Source organism: Mercenaria mercenaria, chromosome 3 (assembly GCF_021730395.1).
Source record: "Mercenaria mercenaria strain notata chromosome 3, MADL_Memer_1, whole genome shotgun sequence".
Taxonomy (NCBI): Eukaryota; Metazoa; Mollusca; class Bivalvia; order Venerida; family Veneridae; genus Mercenaria; species Mercenaria mercenaria.
Genome location: NC_069363.1, coordinates 21,399,359 through 21,422,639, shown reverse-complemented (window position 1 = coordinate 21,422,639; position 23,281 = coordinate 21,399,359). Strand labels below are relative to the sequence as shown.

The following is a 23,281-nucleotide window of genomic DNA, read 5'->3' as shown; positions in this document are numbered from 1 at the left end:
CATCAATTTTCGTTGTAACATATTTTTTTATAAGTACATGGCTTTTTGTGTTTTCAAATTTCAAGCAAGAAAATGGTGGTAACTTTATTTGTTAGCTGGGATTTAGTTTCAAGAATTATAAAGTTATCAAATCTACAATAACTGGTCCCCAACAAAATATATATGAACTAACAGTAAATGGAAATAAAGCAGTATATTTGCCTTTGGAATCAATTTGTTAAAACATAATATTTTACTACAAAATCTTAAATAGCTCAGGTTTACTTGGTTGACCTTAAAATAAATCTAACAGACTTCCTCTATGTGACACATATATCACAGGTTTAAAAAATGTACAGTTTGTTAAATATGATTAAAATATAATATCAATTTTACCAAAATTCCATGCAACACCTTGATCATGACCAAATATAATTTATGTAATGTTAGGCAGAACACCTTGACCTTGGCAAAAATGAATTATTTTAAGTTAAATAACTTTATCTTTGCCACAGGATATCACTGTGTAGCACTTCGGTCTTGGTCAGGCTTTGGTCACAATGTCAGGTAAAACACTTTTATCCTAACCAGGCATGGGTAATGTCAGGTAAAACACTTTTATCCTGACCAGGCATGGGTAATGTCAGGTAAAACACTTTTATCCTGGCCAGGAATGGGAAATGTCAGGTAAAACACTTTTATCCTGACCAGGAATGGGTAATGTCTGGTAAAACACCTTTATCTCGACAAGGCATGGGTAATGTCAAGTAAAACACCTTCATCTTGACCAGACATGGCGAATGTTAAGCAAGACACTTTGGTCTTTGACCACAAAAAGTAATGTAACACTTGTTGGCAACACAGGACTAATGTAAAAATACCTTCTTGACTAATCATAAGTAATTAAGAAATAATTTATAGCAAAAGAGTGTTTTAACACTATTTATGCACGAGGGGCGGTTATACGTCGCGTCCTCGTGAAATTATTTGTACGACATATGTAACCGCCCGAGTGTATAAATAATATTAGATTAACCACATATGGTTCATGTAATACCCTGATCCTCGCCAATCTTGACCAGACATTTCTCTTGCAAGACCTTAATCTTAACCAAAATTTGTTAGGTTCCTTACAATTTTCTGATGCATTTTATCAAAATCATTTCCCATTATGTTAGTAACGAAATAAAGTTTCAGATATAGAAAATGTCACTTTGTAAAAACGAAAAATTGCACTAACACTATAAGCATCTAATTTTTATTAAAACAGCTTGAAAACTGTTTTTATTTCATGTAACCCAGGAATACTTGATATGGACTTAACAGGTCAGCAAATCATCATACCCTGGTACATGTAATAAAAAGACTGTCAGATTACAACAACAAACAAGAGGGCCATGATGGCCCTGTATCACTCACCTGAGTACCATTGCTCAAAATGATATGATCAAGTTTTGACATAGAGCACATAGGCATACACATTAAATATCATCAGGACAAACATTTTCTTGTAACAGTCCCTTTTGACCTAGTCGGGGCCAATTTCCATACCAAGTTTGAGGGTCCTAGGCTTAATGCTGCATTTTTGTACTTACATGACTATTCCTTACCCTGGAATACTTAAATAACATTTAAAGCCAATCTGATTAGATGCTGCTGATATATATTCGTTTACATAAAATAAAGAGAGGTAATTTGTCATAAATTCAGCCAAAAGTTATCTACCCTGATTGTCCGAGTACATCTGATGGCACAAATGACATTTCAAATCAGTATCTTCATTGGTTACTGAGATACACCCATTTTAATTTGAAACAAAGGGAGGTAATTTGACATAAAATCAGTCTATAGTTATCTACCCTGATTGTCTCAGTCCAACTAATGACAATAGTGAAATTTCAAATAAGTCCTATAAGTACTTACTGATATAAATCCATTTTGATTACAATCAGCGGAGGTAATCAAGATATAAAATAACTCTGGAACCTACAATTGGATCTGACAGATTCGTCATGGAATCCAAGATTTATTGTTGTTGAAAATATTTTAGAAGTTTGTATCAAATCAAACCATAAATGAAGTCTCTATATGGCTGCAAAAGCCAAAATAGCAAAGTTTGGACCTTTAAGAAGCCGTAACTCTGGAACCCATTATGGGATCTGGCCAGTTCAAGAAAGGAACCAAGATCTTATGGTGATACAAGTTGTGTGCAAGTTTGGTTAAAATCAAGTCATAAATGAAGCTGCTATTGTGCAGACAAGGTCAAAATAGCTAATTTGGCCCTTTCAGGGGCCATAACTCTGGAACCCATAATGGGATCTGACCAGTTCAATAAAGGAACCGAGATCTTATGGTGACACAAGTTTTATCCAAGTTTGATTAAATTCAAATCATAAATGAAGCTGCTATTGTGCAGACAAGGTGAAAATAGCTAATTCTGGCCCTTTCAGCGGCCGTAACTCTGGAACCCATAAGGGATCTGGCCAGTTCAAGAAAGGAACCGAGATCTTATGGTGATACAAGTTGTGTGCAAGTTTGGTTAAAATAAAATCATAAATGAAACATCTATCGTGCAGACAAAAAATTGTTGACGCATGCACGCACGGACTGACGACGGACGAAGGGTGATCACAAAAGCTCACCTTGTCATTATGTGACAGGTGAGCTAAAAACTGTATGGTATAATTCTAATTCAGTTATTTTGTTGTTGTTGATAACAAATATAATTATACACTGTGCAGCAAAATGGTTAAGATAAGAAAGCTGTAGTGAATTTCTCACTATGTATGTAAAGTGCAGTTCCTTATAAGAATCTTTCATGTCTACTTGTTTTGGCCTGGGTTTTCCCAACCCAATGGACAGTGAGGTATCAGAAATCCAGCACTAGGGAAGTTTATTATCTGTGCTGTCCTGAGGGATGAGAAAACACCCGTCTGCACAGACAGACATGGAAGATAATTTTTCTAGTCTACCATTGCAAATCTTTCTAAAGTTATTGTAAATCACCAACTCACACATCATCAAATGAGCCGTGCCATGAGAAAATCAACATAGTGGGTATGCGACCAGCAAGGATCCAGACCAGCCTGCGCATCCGCGCAGTCTGGTCAGGATCCATGCTGTTCGCTAACAGTTTCTCCAATTCCAATAGGCTTTAAAAGCGAACAGCATGGAGCCTTACCAGACTGCGCAGATGCGCAGGCTGGTCTGGATCCATGCTGGTCGCACACCCACTATGTTGGTTTTGTCATCTGACTTTGAAACTTTTAACACTTGTTTATCACCGTGATTCCCATCTGTTTTGACAAAATGGTGACTTGTATGAAAACTAAACCAATTTCCAAGTCCAAAAAGGGCCATAATTCAGCCAAAATAGTTGACAGAGTTATGTACTCTTGCCTACAGATCAAAATCATGATGATAAAGAAGTGTTCAAAGTTTCAAAGCCATTATGTCAAATAGTTTTGACAAAACATGGATTTGTACGAAAACTGAACCAATTTCCAAGTCAAAAAAGGGTCATAATTCAGCCAAAATAGTTGACAGAGTTATATACTCTTGCCTACAGATATAAATCATGATGATGAGCAATTGTTCAAACTTTCAAAGCCACATGTAAAATAGTTTTGACAAAACATGGACTTGTACACAAATTGTACCAATATCCAAGCCCAAAAAGGGCCATAATTCAGTCAAAATAGTTGACAGAGTTATGTACTCCTGCCTACAGATAGAGACTGTTATAATTAACAAGTGATAGAAGTTTCAAAGCCATATGTCAAACACTTTACACAAAATGTGAACTGGTACGAAGTTAAAAGGGGCCATAATTCAGCTTGATAGAGTTATGTACTCTTGCCTACAACTGGACATGGTGATGGTAAACAAGACTTTTAGTGTTAAAGTTTCAAAGCTTTATCTCAAAAGACTTTGTCAAAAAATGGACTGGTACGAAAAACTTAACCAAGGTGTGACGCCTACGCCGTGGTGAGTTGCAGCTGTGAACACCTCCATGTACCACATATTCTCTTATTAATTCCCTCCCCCTAATAAATCCACCTTTCTATCAAAATGTAATGCCCTTCTGGGACATTAATAAGGGAATACATGGTTCATTTTCACCAGACTTTGCAAGTTTAGACATAATACCCTGTGTTTGTTTTCTTTTTGTTAATTTTGGGCTCCGAGCATTCTGACAACTGTAAACTTAAATCCAGGATCAGATGTATGAAGGACACATAAGCTAGACTATCTCAGTGCTTGATAGAATACTGATGAAGCTGCAGCATTTTTTCTTTTTTTTTGTGTGTGTTTAATTTGATGTCACACCAGCACAATTATAGGTCGTACCACAACTTTCTAGCTTTGATTGAGAAGGAAGACCCCAAGTACCCCTCCAAGCATTATTTAATCACGATCTGGAAAGAACCAGCAACTTTCAGTAAGTCAGCTGGATTGTTTCCTCACACAATAAAATTCGGCAAGGTTTGAAACCATAGCACGCCCCTGAACCTGCAGCATCATAAGAATATATAACAACTGTGCTGGTAATATTAGTAATGGTGTTTTGGTATAATAATGGTGTTTTGGTATAGTAATGGTGTTTCTATATCAAGAAACAGGTAATAATAAAGCCAATGTTTACACTGACAAATATTTTAGATTTAAATTTAAACTTTGAATTCTTAGTGAACAAGATATTAATTGAGCCGTGCCATGGGAAAACCAACATAATGGGTGTGCGACCAGCATGGATCCAGACCAGCCTGCGCATCCGCGCAGTCTGGTCAGGCTCCATGCTGTTCGCTTTTAAAGCCTATTGGAATTGGAGAAACTGTTAGCGAACAGCATGGATCCTGACCAGACTGCGCAGATGCGCAGGCTGGTCTGGATCCATGCTGGTCGCACACCCACTATGTTGGTTTTCCCACGGCACGGCTCAATTAATGATAATTTGGTGCTACTATTGATCTTCTTGTTTACAAGAAGAACCTAACAATAATGTGTCCTGAGGTATGGAACCTGTTATGTATGATGGGAATGATAATGAGGAACAACTGTTTCAAATTTAAAGCAAAAATGGCTATCAGTTTGAATGCATATATTATAATCATGATGTTGTTAATAATGAGGGTCTAGTATTGAAGTAGTTCTTAATAATATACTTTGTATAGTCAAGCTGAAAAATGGCAACATCAAAACATTGGCACTGCCTTGTAATACATTGTCTCAAATAAACTGCAATAAAAAATAAAATTATTCTTGCTTTCATTTTCAGCATTTCTTGTTAGTATAAGAAAAGGTAAGAGTATGATAACAGTATGTGCTATCAATGTTCCCAAATCATGCAGACAGAGTGAAAATAAGTTGACAGTAAATCAAACCAGATTTTTAAAATTGGTATGATGCAGACAAGAGAACATACCACACAGTTTCTCTTCGAGAACCAAAACATTCCCTATATATTCTCCGTGTTTTAATGAAACAGCCTTTAGATTATAGAATAGTTTAGCCAGTTACCATCCCTAAATATCCCAAAAACTTTATGAAACCACATCTTGGAATTTAAAAGTCTATTTCCCCATTTTTCAAATTCATTTCAATATTTGACATGTTTATAATGAAAGTGTCTTTTATACACTGAACTTCATGGAGATCAGATTTTGGAAATTTAAAAATATATCGCATTGACTTTATTTCAGAACAGTATGTGTCAAGGTCAAGGACTTGTAAGTATCAAGGTCAAATAGCTGTAAGTATCAAGGTCAATCATTTGTAAGTGTCAATCAAGAACTTGTGTCAAGGTCAAGCACTTGTGTTAAGGTCAAATACTTGTAAGATACGAGACTTTGTGTTATTTTCATTAAGCATTTTTCAAATACTGTATGATACTGTACTGAAAAATATGCTTTTCTGAATTTATGAAATTTATACCATAAACACTTTTTTTTTTCATTTTCACAAAGGGGTGCATATTATACACCAAAGTAGAGTTTCATACATTTTTTTCTCAGTTTGATAGCACATAAATATGGCCGAAAATCTGACAATTTTTGTCTTTATTGTCAGCTGTCTGGTGTTAATGTTATTTGCACCTCCTATTGAAGAGCGCTTTTGGCACCGAACCTTTGGTGGTATACCATAAAGTTGGTTTTTATTGCATATTTTGTTTTTTATTTTTTAAAATTTTATAAATCATTTTAGCGACAATGTGTTCACGATGTTGGTCAATTGTCGTATATATCCAAAAGATATGGATAATGGGCCAGTAGAATAATTAAAACCATGTGAAATGCAAAATTTCGCAGCTCTGTGCTACATGTATGTGTAAAATCAGTAAATACATTTTCTGTCAGAGGCTGTTCAAATAAAATGCAATTGAAACAGTTTGTTTGTTATTTCTTTATTCCGAGCCAATTCAATTATTACTGACCAATACAGTCTGCCATACATTGTTAAACAAACACACAAATTAACTTCTCCTCTGATGTGCCCATAATAATGAAATGTTCATTCGCATGTATAAAGCTTGCTGAGAAGGTGTTGACAGTTTGAGAAAGTGTCATGTTCTCAGAGTACCTGTAAATATCGATGACATTTTTTATATATCCGTAACCAGTTAAGCAGCGAGTGTGATTTTCATGCGAAGTCATTGTTATGCAAGCCGCAAATGGCTGATAATAATAATAATGTAAACAAAATTCTCCGACTGATTTTTGATGTGTATTATATTCCAATGTATGTGTTTTCCCAAGATTGGGGGTGCGTAATAATACACGCTAGCGCAATATATTCGAGTTTTTTCGGTATTGGCATATCATATAATACAATTTGTGTTTTTTACAATTACCAGTATATTGGAAATAAAACTTAAACAAGATAATTAGTTAACCTTTGTTCCTTTTTTTTTTGAAAATGTCTTGCTTCAAAAAATAAAAAGCAAATACATAGTGTTTGAAATCATTTGTCCTCCATCTGATTCATGCAGGGAAGTTGGCAGTTACTTGTGGAGAACAGGTTTGTACTGGTACAGAATCCAGAAGCACAGGTTAGGTTAACTGCTTGCCATTACATAACTGAAATTCTGTTGAAAAACAGCGTGAAACCCAAAAACAAACAAACAAACAAATACCCATTTTAACTGAATGCTCTTACCAGTAAATTGTCATACAGTGATTTAACTGCCTTCAACAGGCATTGCTTCTGGCATGGGCAGGAACTTTGGTAGAAACAACAACCTTATACTGGCAAGCTAAATGGATTCCTAACGAGAAAGAATGCCATACTCTTTAAATTTATTTAAATACTGACTTGCGACTCTTGTGTTTTTCAGAGTGATGTGAGGTGTATATTTTATTGATATGGAAGACTTGATTTTACAGAATGAAGCATTATTTTATTGTCTTACAGCAATTATGTCAGTTTGTGTATAAATGTCTCCTTGCTCAAGATGCATCCTCAATTTCCAACTGTAGTAGTTAAACTGTTTGTTGTGTCCTATTTGCAAAATTTCTTTAGTTGCCTCATAAGTTAGTGAGGTCACATTAAAACGAAACAAGAAAATATCGGTAAAACCTATGGATGCTCCCCAAAATATGATTATTGTATATTAAAAGGACAAAAGTGGAATTCACTGACTGGGCACATAATTATAGTTTACTATTGTTGAATAATCAAAGGGTATAATCTCATTGAGAAATCATTCCACCGGAAAATGAAGAAAATATATACGCACCTCCTCTTGAGAGTGAAGCATGACCTATGAATTTTCACTGAATTCCAGCCAGTGGTTGCTAAGAAATACTCATGACTATGATCATGCTATATATTTACTAATGTTGGATCACTGAAGGGTAATAACTCAGTGAATGAAACATGAAGATAATATGCGCATCTCCTCTTGGATGTTAAGTTTCTACGAAGTTTCAATGAATTCAAGCCAATGGTTGCTGAGGAATACTCCGAACAAGAAATGGTGCTACAGTAAACTAATGTTGAATAATCAATGGGCAATAACTAAGTGAACAAGCAAATTCGATGAATTGGTATTCCCCGCTGAATGGGTTTGTGGTGAGGAATGGCAAAGAAATATATCCGGCAAAAAGTTAAGGATGTTACTAAGAAGCAAATAATTTCATTAGTGAGAATCAGTTTAACAGAAAACAAATGTTTTAAGTGTACATAATAAATGTATGTTACTTTTTGATCCTGACTAATGAAATTATTTTGAATGGAATATGTTAACTGTAATAAGCTTAGCTTTTAGAATTATATGGATTTATTTGAAATGTGTGCTTTAAGTGTAACTAGAACGAAATATTGTATTTGAGAAGTTTGGCAGCAAGTGTCACTGTTTAACATGTACGTTTGAACTTGATGAGGGTTGGGTGTGGTTACAACTTCACATGCTGATAAATATTCATGGAAGGTTTAAAAAATTTAATAAAACAGAATGAAAAAAAAAATATTTTTTTTTTTGTGTGGTGGAGGGGTGGGGGGGGGGGGGGGGGGGGGTGACCCGGTGAGGGTACTTCACATGGGGGAGGGATGCTGCATGATCAGGGTGTAGGGGGTGACTGGGTGGAGGAGCAAGGTGGGAGGAGGGTACAACTTTGCACCTTGATAAATATTCATGGAACATTTGAAAAATGAAAAAACAAAAAAATGAAATTTAAAAAAAAAATCTTTTGGGGTGTGGGGTGTGTGTGTGTGTGGGGGGGGCTGACCAAGGTGTAGGGGTGACCGACCGGGTGTGGGTACACAACTTTGGATTTTTAAACAATTAAAGGGCAATAACTCTTTACTTACTAAAGAAATACTGATGAAATATGTGTGCACTACCACATTATGGTGATCTAAATTCAATTTAAGTTGCCAAATATGCCACAACTTGACGGGCCGCATTTCCCTATAGTGGTGAACATGTATATGAAGTTTTATTTAAATATTCCCAACCACTTCATAGATATGGCTCCGGACGGACGGACAGAAAGATGGAAGGAAGGACGGACAATGCCAAAACTATATCCTTCTGCCTTCGGTGGGGGATAAAAATCATCAGACAGGAACATGAAGACAATGTGTGCATCTCCTCTTCATGAATTCTAACAAGTGTTTGCTGAGGAACACTCTGGACAAGAAATCTTACTACAGTATACTATGTAGAATACTAAAAGGGCAATATCTCAGTGAAAAAATCTTCCGACCAAACCGAGAAGAAATGAGCACATCTCCTTCTAAGAGTGAAGCTTCCTATGAAGTTTCAATGAATTCCAGCTAGTGGTTGCTGAGAAATTATCCACACAAGAATTGTACTATAGTATACTACTGCTGAATAATCAAACGGCAATAACTCAATGAAAAATCATCTGACCACAATACAAATATTATATGCACATCTCCTCTTGATATTGAAGCTTCATATAAAGTTTGGCTAAATTCCAACCAGTGGTTGCTAAGAAATACTCTGGACAAGAATTGCGGGACAAACGGACCAATGGACAAAGCGGTGACCATAAGCAAAAAAAAAGGCTCCAAAGACTGAATTTTTTATTTCAAGTACTGTGAAACCTTTCAAATTTATGGATTTCATGACTGCATCAATCCACAAAATTAAAACCCATGAACAAATTATATATTTTTAAAATGAAATTCATGAATTCTTATCTCAACAAGAAAAAAAATCATTTAAATTGGCAGGAACCACAAATATTTATGCTTTCAAAATGAAAAGATTTCACAGTATCAACCCGAAAAAGTACTAAAGCAACTGTTTCGTGTAAATGATTAGCATAAAAGGAAAAACAACTAACAGTTTAACTTGGAAGTAGATTATATTTAGTAGAATGTGGTGCAGTATTTACAGTAACTTGTTTAGAATAAAACTGTTACTATAGAAACTCACTTCCTGAGCAATAGCGATGTCCTCTATTTCATTTTTCTGAAAACAAGCACCATTACACAATAGTATCATCTACCTATATAATATCACAGGCAAACTAACATTTTTTTTTACAGATTAACAGAAAATATTAGTTCCTATACAACTATACTTTTCTTAAGCAACCTGAAATAAGCTGTTATTATTTCATGTTTTCCAATGGTTTACTGCAATAAAACAGTGAATTATTTTTATCACTTTCACTGTTCATTTTCTCTGTTATTGAACTATACTTGAACAAAAGAAAATGAATTATGCAAAATTAGAAATTCCTTCCAAAATATACATCAATAAAGATATACAGGTATACAAATACCTACAAAAACATAAAGATAGGCATTCCACTGTATTAAAATGTAGAAAATATATTAAAACAAGAGGATCATTGACCCTAAAGTACTCACCTGAGTAAAAGGCTTCGTGTGTTTGTATATTTTTTTTTGTTGGGTTTAATGTCGCAATGACACAATCATAGGTGCTGCCCCTCCATGCATTATTTCATCACGAGTGGGCACCAGGGTAGAACCACTGACCTTCTGTAAGCCAGCTGGCTCGAACCCACATCAGAGAGGGGCAAGTGATTTGAAGTCAGCGGCCTTAACCACTCGGCCACGGAGGCTCTGTGTTTGTATAATGTAATGGTACAAGTACAGAGTTGATAGTAAAGGTTTCTATGAAGTTTCACTAAATTCAAACCAGTGGTTGCTGAGAAATACTCAAGACAAGAATTGTACTATAGTATATTGTTGTTGTATAATCATTTGGCAGTAACTGGGTGAAAAATCATCTGACCAGAACACGAAGACAATATGCGCATCTCCTCTTGATAGTAAAGCTCAATATGAAGTATGGCTAAATTCCAACCAGCAGATGCTGAGAAATACACAAATATGAATTGTACTATAGCATACTATTGCTGAATAATCAAAGGGCAATAACTCAATGAAAAATCATCTGAGCGGAACAAGAAGATAATATGTGCATCTCCTCTTAGTAAAGCTTCCTATAAAGTTTCACTAAATTCAAACCAGTGGTTGCTGAGAAATACTCTGGACAAGAATTGTACTATAGTATTGTTGAATTATCAAAGGGCAATAACTGGGTGAAAATCATCCGACCAGAACACAATGACAATATGCACATCTCCTCTTGACAGTGAAGCCTCCTATGAAGTTTTGCTAAATTCCAACCAGTGGTTGCTGAGCAATACTAGGAACAAGAAATGCAGGACGGATGGACAGACGGACGAAGCAGCAACTATATGCTTCCCCTTTGGGAATCATAAAAAGCTAAACGAAAGTACCAAAATATTAATTTTTGTCAAACCCACTTTCATTATAAATACACAATCATGAAAATGGCAAGTTATTAGATGTGTCACTGTGCATGTTTGCATGCTGAGATTATGTCGCTATGGTGATGACATTGTACCCAGTACTTAATACCACTAATTGCTTGCCTTAAAAAAACTTTCATGGTCATAAATTGACAAAAGTGGGTTACAAACTGTATTTTTTGTAATAGTTGCAAAATGAACAAAACTGAAAAACACCGAACAACTTTTGATCTAATGACTCAAATTTCAATGAAAGGCAATCAAAGATGTACTTGAGTAAAGAAAAAACTGAAAAGTGTAGAAAACAAGTCAAATGTAGTACATGTTATTTTTTTAAAGTAAATCATATCATCCAATCAATACAACTATAAAAATAATTTACTCAAAAGAGTAAATGTATTTCACTTTGTCAACATTTTGATTAAGTATTCAATATCCAGACAAATAGTGTACTTCAACCAAATATTTCTTTATATGGTTCTCATTTGATTAAAAATACTGTTCATGCTATCACATTAATCTACTGTCAAAATGCTAACTTATCTTACATGTTAATTATACCCCTATCAGGGACTTGCATAAATTCTAGTGTTGTTTTCATTTGAAACAGATCAGACATTGACTATTTGTCAATGCGCACAGACTGTCATGGGGTAGTAAAGTAACATGGGAAGTTACACAAAATACAAGATAGTGTCACGGGTAGTAAAATAATATGGGAATCATAAAATGTATAGGACAATGTCATGAGGTAGTTAAGTAATATGAAGAATTATACAATATACAGGATTAAGTCATGTGATAGTAAACTAACACATGAAGTTATACAATATACAGGATAATGTCATGGGGTAGTTAATTAACACATGAAATTATACAATATACAGGATAATGTCATGGGGTAGTTAATTAACACATGAAGTTATACAATATATATGATAATGTCATGGGGTAGTTAATTAACACATGAAGTTATACAATATACAGGATAATGTCATGGGGTAGTTAATTAACACATGAAGTTATACAATATACAGGATAATGTCATGGGATAGTTAATTAACACAATATACAGGATAATGTCATGGGGTAGTTAATTAACACATGAAATTATACAATATACAGGATAATGTCATGGGATAGTAAATTAACATGTGAAGTCATACAATGTACAATATAATGGGGTAGTAAGGTAACTTTGGGAATTATACAATGTACAGAATAATGTCATAAGTACCAGTGGAGGCTATCCTTTGGACAGGATAAAGTTACTATATAGTAACATATCATGGGAATTTATATAATATACATGATAATGTCATGGGATTGTAAAGAAACATAGGAAACGATAAAATACAACTTACTTAAGTAACACAGGAAATTTTACAACACAATGTACAGGATGATGCCATAGTAAAGTAACATGGGGATAATACAATGTATAGGACAGTGTCATGGGGAATTAAAGTAACATGGGAAACTATATAATATGGAGAACTATTTCATACAGACCTGCTGATTGACAGTGATACCCAGCTTGTTGTGATCACATGTGAAAAGTTTGACACAGAAATACTCGTTCCTGAAGCTTATCTCTATCAGTAGTACCCCTCCAGACACAGTCTTCTGCAGGTTATGTGTTTCTGTTGCTTTGATCTCTATCTCCTGGGTGGTTGTGTCCTCACTTGGCATTCCTGATCTATAAATAAAAACCAAATAAACTAGAGATGCTTTTGAGAAAAGCGCATGTCTCCCACAACTGCCCCTATGAAAAATGTTAGTTTCTCTAGATGTTTTAGACAAGTGGATCCAATTAGATGGTCTGGATGAGTGGATCCAATCAGTAATTCAAGGGCCATAAATCGAAAGTGCCTGGGCGGATTTGGTTAGTTATCTAACTTGGATAAGGTCTTATGGCCAAACACATTTTGTTCAAGTTTGGTGAAGATCAGATGAGAAATGTTCGACTTAGAGAGCGGACAAGAGTAAACAGACAGATTTTTTCGATTATTCAAGGGCCGTAACTCCAAAATGCCTGGACGGATTTGGCTAGTTATCGAACTTGGCCAAGGTCTCATGGTCAAACACATTTTGTTCAAGTTTGGTGAAGATCGGATGAGAAATGTTTGATTAAGAGTGCGGACATGAGTAAAAAGGTAAATTTTTGGATAATTCAAGGGCCGTAACTCCAAAATGCCTGGACCGATTTGGCTAGTTATCGAACTTGGCCGAGGTCTCATGGTCAAACACATTTTGTTTAAGTTTGGTGAAGATTGGATGAGAAATATTCGAATTAGAGTGCGGACAAGGGTAAAAAGACCGATTTTTGGTCATTCAAGGGCCATAACTCCAAGACGCCTGGACCGATTTGGCTAGTTATGGAAACTGGCCGAGGTCTTATGGTCAAACAAATTTTGTTCAAGTTTGGTGAAAATCGGATGAGAAATGTTTGACTTAGAGTGTGGACAAGCTTTGTGACAGACACACACACACACACACACACACACACAGAGACTGGAGTAAATAAATATGTCTCCCACACCATTCTGTAGTGGGAGACATAATAAAAGAGTAAAATAGTGTCTATTATGACAAAAATAGCACAGACAATTGAAGTATTTAAAAGTATACTTGTAAACATCTGCATTTAGACAATTTTTTTTTTCAAATATCTATGAAGTAAAGCAAGAAAATCACCCTCAAATGCTTCTTCAAATGCAAGAGCTGCAGTTAGAATGATCCAAGCCAGGAAGTCAGACAAAACAGGTGTTGTCTAACTAATGACACACAGAACAGGCTGTTGTCTAACAAAAATCACACAGAACAGGATGTTCTCTAACTAAAGGCACCCAGAACAGGTTGTTCTCTAACTAAAGGCACCCAGAACAGACTGTTGTCTAACGGAAGTCACACAGAACAGGCTGTTGTCTAACAAACATCACACACAACAGGATGAACTCTAACTAAAGGCACCCAGAACAGGCTGTTCTCTAATTAAAGGCACCCAGAACAGACTGTTGTCTAACGAAAGTCAAACAAAACAGGCTGTTGTCTACTAAAGTCAAACAAAACAGGCTGTTGTCTAACTCAAGTAACACAGAACAGGCTGTTGTCTAACTAAAGTCTCACAGAACAGGCTGTTGTCTAACTAAAGTCAAACAGAACAGGCTGTTGTCTAACTAAAGTCAAACAGAACAGGCTGTTGTCTAACTCAAGTAACACAGAACAGGCTGTTGTCTAACTAAAGTCTCACAGAACAGGCTGTTGTCTAACTAAAGTCAAACAGAACAGGATGTTCTCTAACTAAATGCATCCAGAACAGGTTGTTCTCTAACTAAAGGCACCCAGAACAGGCTGTTGTCTAACAAAACTCAAACAAAACAGGCTGTTGTCTACTAAAGTCAAACAGAACAGGCTGTTGTCTAACTTAAGTCAAACAGAAAAGGCTGTTGTCTAACTCAAGTAACACAGAACAGGCTGTTGTCTAACTAAAGTCTCACAGAACAGGCTGTTGTCTAACTAAAGTCAAACAGAACAGGCTGTTGTCTAACTAAAGTCAAACAGAACAGGCTGTTGTCTAACTCAAATAACACAGAACAGGCTGTTGTCTAACTTAGGTCGCATAGAACAGAGTATTGTCTACAGACACATAGAACAGACTGTTGTCTAACTGAAGTTGTCAAGTTGTAACATATTTAGAATATGTTTTAAGTTTAATTTTTTCCATTTTATTTAAGAAAAGAAATTAAGAATCATTTCAGCATGCATGTTTGTCACAACACATTACCATTCAACCTTGTCCTAAGACACAATGGACCATGTCTATAAAATCCCTGAGAATGGACAAAACATTTAACAAAGATTTATCATGAAGTAAAAAACTAAGAATCTATAGACCAAACAATGAGCTGATTTCACAGAAATCGTTGCTATTTACTCCAGTAAGTTAACAGAGTATAGAATAGCTGTGCTTTCTTATGATTTGTCCTTTTTTATATTGTAAACAGTTTTAATTCTTTGTTGGTGAAAAAAACAATTAGAAATCTGTGACAATCTAAACTGTATTCAGAAAATCAGAGTTTTGTGGTATGGTCCAGGGTTATTATAAAACTTTTTAGCCTTTTATCCAACAAACCTCTTTTTCACTTTTCCCTTGTCTTGAGATTTGTCCAGCTGAACATAATGGAATCCAATCGTTTGTAGGTATTTGATATATTGGTATATAAACGTGGACCTCAACTCAAGATGCCACTCATCCTCTCCACCCGTGTCCTCCGAATCAGACTGATACTCTTTAAATGTCTGCAGCGAAGACTGTTTCTTAAGCTCATTGCTGTCTGTACGTTTTGTTCGAACACTACCTGTAGAGGCTCCGGAACCATGTCTGGATCTCTGAAACAAACATAACCAAAATAATACCAATACATATTGATAATGACCTATACTGCATATACCACAAAGAAATAATTAGTGTCTACTCTGTCATTTGTCATTGCTGCAAATGAAGAATAATCATTGTTGCCAATTATCAAATACATTTTTGAACTGCAGTAAAATGGCAACAAATGTTTCATTCTCATTGGCACTATTTAATCTCTAAAATGACTTTTGGTGACATTTTTTTCTTCTTCTTTTCTTTTTCTTTGAAACACATGGAAGACTTCTTCAAAAACATTAAAATCATTATTTTTTTTCGAAATAACATATTAAATTAAACTTGCTTAATTTTCAATTCTACTATAATCTACATTGTGGTAATGTTTACTGACTGTTTTAGTGTCTGGAGTATTAGTGGACACTGTGGCATTCTGGGAGTCCTGCTGGGTGACCTTGTACTTTTCAAGGACACGTTTACGCCACTTAGCACTGAAGAGCAATGGTGTTGCACAATAATGGAACAACCTAGAAGCCTGCTTCAGCTGTTTCATTATGGATTCCTGTAAATAATCATGCAAGTTATAAAACTTTTTACTCATAATAAAATAATTCCATGAAATAAAATTAGTAGCCTATCAAGGTTTTTTACCTGCTAAATTTCTGAAATGGACAGGGCTATCATTCAATTTTGGCAGTACCATATGTTATTTGAAGGGGTGTTCCCTGAAAATTTTCTGACTGAATAGTGAAATGTGCAGACCATGATAAACCTGCGCTGATGTGCAGGCTGACTTTGGTCTGCACTGGTCGCAAAGCCGCAAATAGGCTAAATGTTAACAGGTAGTTGGCATGTCATTTTTAAACAAGGAAACTAATGAAATCACTCTCACATCTGCTTCATGTACAGAGTTAGTGGACCTGTCTTACAAGAACAGACTGTTTGCTTCCTAGTAAAGCTGGAACCCACTCCCTCAAGGTTCAGTGTCTGCCATCTATTTAGCCTCAATATTTTCTATCCGCCTTATGAAATGAATTAAATGACCATTACCATTATCAGCAATTCTCGTGGGTCTCTTGCCAGAGTTTAAGTATGAAGAACTTGTCTAAAGAAAAAATCGTGCTCATTTAACAACAAGAGGCCCATGATGGTCCTGAATCGCTCACCTATCCCCACATGACCCAGTGTTGAACTGAGTATGACCTAGTTATTTCTATTATTTGACATAGTCACCTAGTTTTTGAGCCTATGTGACCTAGATATCATCAAGATAAAAAATTCTGACCAATTTTCACCAAGATCCATTGAAAAATATGACCTCTACAGAGGTCACAAGATTTTTCTATTATTTGACCTAATGACCTAGTTTTTGAAGGCACGTGACCCACTTTTAAATCTGACCTAGATATCATCAAGGTGAACATTCTCACCAATTTTCATGAAGATCTCATGACAAATATGGCCTCTAGAGAGGTCACAAGGTTTTTCTATTTTTCGACCTACTGACCTAGTTTTTGACCGCACATGACCCAGTTACGAACTTGACCTAGATATCATCAAGCTGAACAATCTCACCAATTTTCATAAAGATCCATTGAGAAATATGGCCTCTAGAGACGTCACAAGGCTTTTCTATTTTTAGACCTACTGACCTAGTTTTTGACCATACGTGACCCAGTTTCAAACCTGACCTAGATATCATCAAGATGAACTGTCTGATCAATTTTCATGCAGATCTCTTGAAAAATATGGCCTCTAGAGAGGTCACAAGGTTTTTCTATTTTTAGATCTACTGACCTAGTTATTGACCCAGTTTCAAATCTGACCTAGATATCATCAAGGTGAACATTCTGACTAATTTTCATAAAGATCCCATGAAAAATATGGCCTCTAGAGAGGTCACAAAGTTTTTCTATTTTCAGACCTACTGACCTAGTTTTTGACCGCACGTGACCCAGTTTCGGATCTGACCTAGATATCATCAAGATGAACATTCTAACCAATTTTCATGAAGATCCATAGAGAAATATGGCCTCTAGAGAGGTCACAAAGTTTTTCTATTTTTAGACCTACTGACCTAGTTTTTGATCCCACGTGACCCAGTTTCGAACTTGACCTAGATATCATCAAGATGAACACTCTGACCAATTTTCATGAAGATCCATTGAGAAATATGGCCTCTATAGAGGTCACAAAGTTTTTCTATTTTTAGAACTACTGACCTAGTTTTTGAGCCCACGTGACCCAGTTTGGAACCTGACCTAGATATCATCAAGGTGAACATTCTGACCAATTTTCATGAAGATCTCATGAAAAATATGGCCTCTAGAGAGGTCACAAGGTTTTTCTATTTTCAGACCTACTGACCCAGTTTTTGACCGCACGTGACCCAGTTTCAAAACTGACCTAGATATCATCAAGGTGAACATTCTGACCAATTATCATGAAGATCAATTGAGAAATATGGCCTTTAGAGAGGTCACAAGGTCTTTCTATTTTTAGACCTACTGACCTAGTTTTTGATCGCACGTGACCCAGTTACATATTTGACCTAGATATCATAAAGATGAACATTCTCATCAATTTTCACGAAGATCTATTGAGAAATATGGCCTCTAGAGAGGTCACAAAGTTTTTCTATTTTTAGACCTACTGACCTAGTTTTTGACCGCACGTGACCCAGTTTCGAACTTGACCTAGATATCATCAAGTTGAACATTCTGACCAATCTTCATGAAGATCTCATAAAAAATATGGCCTCTAGAGAGGTCACAAGGTTTTTCTATTTTTAGACCTACTGACCTAGTTTTTGACAGCACGTGACCCAGTTTCGAACTTGACCTAGATATCATCAAGATGAACATTCTGACCAACTTTCATAAAGATCCCATGAAAAATGTGACCTTTAGAGTGGTCACAAGCAAAAGTTTAACGCACGCACGCACGGACGGACGGACGGACGACGGACGCCACGCGATCATAAAAGCTCACCTTGTCACTTTGTGACAGGTGAGCTAAAAACATTAAATACAGCATTTAAATAACTTGGTGACTTACAGAAATTGGAAAGTTTGGGGTCATCTTCTGTACCCACATAACATATAATCTGCTGATATTGTTGATCTTGTCTAATTCTGAAATTAAAATACTACAAAGTGTTATCTTCGCATACAAGATAAAATACAATAAATATAAGCAGAATCTATGTACAAAGTTCAAAGTAACCTTAACATACAAAATGAAAATAGTCATTTAGCCAAGATATAAATTATGTAAATTTTTTTTAAAAAACTCAGTCAAACATATTATTTTACAGTTCATTCAAAATATCTTATAATACAAATTTATATAACATCCTAACTTCATGATGAACACATTAAAATTTGTATAAACAATCATAATCACTCAGGGCAATAAAATCCATCCTCTGAGAGTGAGATACCAGAGGGATAGAGCAAATCAAAGCCCTCAGAGAAGAGAGAGGGGAGGGAAAGAGTGAGCCTAGTCTGGTTTTTAACAAGCCCTGTGTACAACACAATTTTCTGACCCCAAAAGGTTATACCAGTACTGTGTAAGTGAGAAATACTATGAACAGCAATTAAGAATTTACAGTGACCAAGCCGGGGTTAGTGGAAGTGGTTAACTGCTGGACCACAATCCACTTATTCCTGCAGTCACACATTAATGAATATTCATTCAATTAAACATTTGCATTTGTACAACTTACGTCTCTTATGATCAAGTCTGATATCCTGTGCTTGTTGACCATACTGTTTCACGAAATCAGGGTGACAAGCCAGGTAAGACACATGAAGTGGTTTGTTTGGGTACAAGTCTTTGAAGGTAACATCAAAAGGTAAGTATATCTCTCGTACAGAGGAGGTGCTCTGTGTACGTGTTAACTTCTCCTTGTTGGGTGGAGGTGGAGCAGGATGATTGATCAGCTGATCTACAGAGTCCGTCTGCTGTATCAACTTCTCCTGAATAATATAAAACTCTAAATCTTTCAAGTTACAACCACGATCATGCAAATTTTTGAACAACCACTTTTACTGGATTTAATGCAACCTTTTAACATTTCAAATCAAATAATTCTCCTTGTAAACAAAACAAGAGTGCAGCCAAGCGGGGCAATATATGCCCGAAGGGTTACATCAGAGGATGGGAGCAAAATTTAAAGAACTTGACTTTTGAAACCCAAAGGACAGGAACAACAAAAAGAAGAAATTCCAAAAAAAAAAAATTCTAAGTCCTCAAAAAAATTCTTACCAGGTAAAGTTATGTCAAAATACATCTAAAAATTGGATGTACCATCCATGTTGTACCACAGAAAAGTGGTCTCGGTTTTTCCCTACTGCCAATAATAAAAAAGTTTCAAAATAAGCTATTTATAGTAACAAAAAAGGGAAGTAATTAAAAAAAAATTATTGTAAGAGAACAAAAAGTGATCTGCCAAATAAAAACAAGAGCACTGCAATGCATAGCAATATACACAAAGCAAAGTCATATATGACCTTTGACCTTGACCTTGAAGTGAGTCATTCAAAACATGTGCTCTGCACGTTGCCTCAGTGTGGTGAACATTTGTGCCAAGTTTCTTGGAAATCCTTTAAGCAGTTTAAGAGTTACAGAGCGGACACAGCAAAGTCATATATGACCTTTCACTCTTAAGTGTGACCTTGACCTTGAAGCTAGTCATCCGAAACAAGGGCTCTGCACGTCCTCTCAGGTGTGGTGAACATTTGTGCCAAGTTTCTTTGAAATCCTTCAAGCAGTTCAAGAGTTACAAAGCGTACAAGAAACACACTCATATGACCTTTGACCCCTAAGTGTGACCTTGACCTTGAAATGAGACATCCAAAACATGCACTCTGCACGTCGTCTCGGTGTGGTGAACATTTGTGTCAAGTTTCTTTGAAATCCTTCAAGGGGTTCAAGAGTTACAGAGCGGACTCGAAATTGCTAACAGACGGACGTCCGACCGAAATGAAAGAAAGGGCCGTTTCTTTTGTTATTTTCTTTTGTTTGAATAGGGGACCCTGGCCCTTTAATCTATTGTTAACGGATTGAAGCTATTGTTCTCTTTACCGTTAGATGGCCCTCTCTTCCTTTTCAGTTGCCCAGACGGACAGACAGACGGACACCAAGACCATAACATAATATGTCCCTTCGGGTGTATAAAAATCTTACAATATGTTACTGTTGTGGTAAACAAATCACACTGTTATTATTCGGTTAATAACTTACATGGTCTTATTGTTAATTTAAACATCTTGGTTGGCTTTACTGTAATTCTGTGATTTACCACAGTATTATCAGTAATATGTCAAATCTGATGAAAGTTTATAAATAATAAATTAATTCGAGGGCTAAGAGTGAAACTGGTGTATCTGTATATAGAAATAGAAACAGCTGGACCAGTTTCACTCTAAGCCCTGACAACCTATTCTCACCTAACAGAGGTAAAGGCTGAATAGTTTAGACAGAATGTCTTCTGTGAAATTGCAACAAAAAACTTGATTTGGTGCCAACTAATAAATCTTACATTCAAGTCATTGTAGGTGATTGGGTCTGACAATTAACCTTTAGCCTACTGGCGGCAAGTGATTTTGCCTTTGCGACCAGTGCAGACCACGGTCAGCCTGCACATCATTGCAGTCTGATTATGGTCTGCACTGTTTGCTATTCAGTCAGTAAATTTTCAGTGAACACCCCTTTGAATAATAAATGATACTGTCCCAATTGAATGATAGACCAGTCTATTTTAGAGATATAGCAGGGTAAAGGTTAGAAAATCTCGAAACACTGATATTGAAACCACACTTAAACAAAGCCTGACATGTCTGTAGACATCAACTCACCATATTGCATAAGACACTTCCATACAAGTAGTGATTGAACAGCCCACATTTCTGCGTAACAACATTTGACAGTAGGTGTGTCCGGCAATTATTCCACTGTACCAGTTTTATCATGTGTTTAGACAATGTTGAGAATGCATCATTTGTCAAATTGTAAGCATACAGCCAAATCTGCAATAGATACTCATTGTAAATAAGAATAACAGATCTTGAAAGTTTTATTACATTAAATTTCATTTTGTTGGCATACAAATTTATTTTACTGAGAAACTGTTTTAATATGACTTTGCCTAAGAATTTACCAAAGAATAAAGTGTCCAAAAATCATGTTAGTTTCAAAATTAGTATGTAGCCAGTGTAAATAAGATTTATATTCTGAAAATGTTTTTAATAAAATAAATGATTAAGATGTTGTTTTTTGTCAGGATCCATGCTGTTCGCTTTCAAAGCCTATTGCAGTTAGAGAAACCTTTAGCGAAAATCATGGATCCAGATGCGCAGGCTGGTCTGGATCCATGCTGGTCGCAAATGCACTATGTTGGTTTTCTCATGGCACGGCTTATTTCTATTAAGTTTCATTTCCCCCTTGACCACACTAATCACTATGCATGACCATGTGTATCAATTTACAATATGTCTAAGTTAGAAATTTAAGGCATATTGAATGGAAGTCTTGAGCCAAACTTTATACAAGTGTATATGGTAAACATACTTAACACATCTGTACAAATTTCCTACTTATTAGAATACAAAAAAATGTTTTCATATAAATCTTTAACCTTCTGGCGGCAAGAGATTCTGCCTTTGCAACCAGTGCAGAGTAAGATCAGCCTGCACATCCATGCAGGCTGATCATGGTCTGCACTGCTTGCTATTCAGTCAGTAAATTTTCATTTAACACTCAATCCAATAATAAATGGTACTGCCCAAAATGAATGATGGACCAGTCCGTTTTAGAAATTTAGTAGACAAAAGGTTAAATTAAGTTGCTTGGTGACCTTTCATTTAAGAAGAAAATTTTCTAAAATTAAAAAACTGATCCCTAAACTTTAATAGATTTTTTGCCAACTTTCCAACAAATGTTCCTCTTGCTGTGGCATTTCAGTGACTTTTTCCCCATTCATAACACTTGTTTGAACTTTGCCCCAGAAACACATGAACCTTCATCAGCTTTGAATGAGCACCGCCATGAGAAAACCAACATGGATCCAGACCAGCCTGCGCATATGGCAGTCTGGTCAGGATCCATGCTGTTCACTTTCAAAGCCTATCGAATTAGAGAAACTGTTAACCAACAGCATGGATTCTGACCAGACTGTGCGGATGCTGGTCTGGATTCATGCTGGTCGCAAAGCCACTATGTTGGTTTTCTCATGGCGTGGCTCAAATGTCTTTAGGTGAGGTTTATGGGCTTCAATAGTGTCAAATTTATACCAGTGCATACATTTGATTTTCCTAATGATCCTAATTTTGTTATTTATTGGCTCAATTGATTTTTCAAAAAACTATCATTCAATTTTTATTTATTAGAACTGCACAATAAAACCTTGATATAGACTGCTTATTGTGCAAAGATCAGTAACTGGTATAATATTATATTTCCTTTCAATTATTTTAATATTTTCTGTTTCTTTTTCTAAAACTATTCTTTTTATGAAGAAAGCCAATTTCATGGAGACTGGGTAAAATTCAAGCAATATTTTTGAAAATGCAAGTACATTAATTTCTAGACTTTTTGGGTTTTAATCATATCCATGAAGTTTAAGTAATAGCATTAAATTCAAGGACTT

At 35.8% G+C, this 23,281-nt stretch overlaps 1 protein-coding gene across 3 annotated transcripts in view; it reads right to left on the bottom strand.

Annotated features, from left to right (window-relative positions):
• The window catches only part of LOC123525294 (KICSTOR complex protein SZT2-like), a 255,300-nt gene that overhangs the window by 32,655 nt on the left and 199,364 nt on the right, over positions 1 to 23,281 (bottom strand). For 2 of the 3 annotated variants that reach the window (XM_053537974.1, XM_053537976.1), the window contains exons 51-57: positions 21,492 to 21,662; positions 19,358 to 19,610; positions 18,688 to 18,764; positions 16,025 to 16,192; positions 15,391 to 15,647; positions 12,768 to 12,954; positions 9,884 to 9,919 (exon numbers count right to left, since the gene is read on the bottom strand). In XM_053537974.1, the coding sequence (XP_053393949.1) occupies positions 9,884 to 9,919; positions 12,768 to 12,954; positions 15,391 to 15,647; positions 16,025 to 16,192; positions 18,688 to 18,764; positions 19,358 to 19,610; positions 21,492 to 21,662 (1,149 nt within the window). The remainder of the gene's footprint in view (positions 1 to 9,883; positions 9,920 to 12,767; positions 12,955 to 15,390; positions 15,648 to 16,024; positions 16,193 to 18,687; positions 18,765 to 19,357; positions 19,611 to 21,491; positions 21,663 to 23,281) is intronic. The other variant, XM_053537975.1, reaches the window with a different exon arrangement.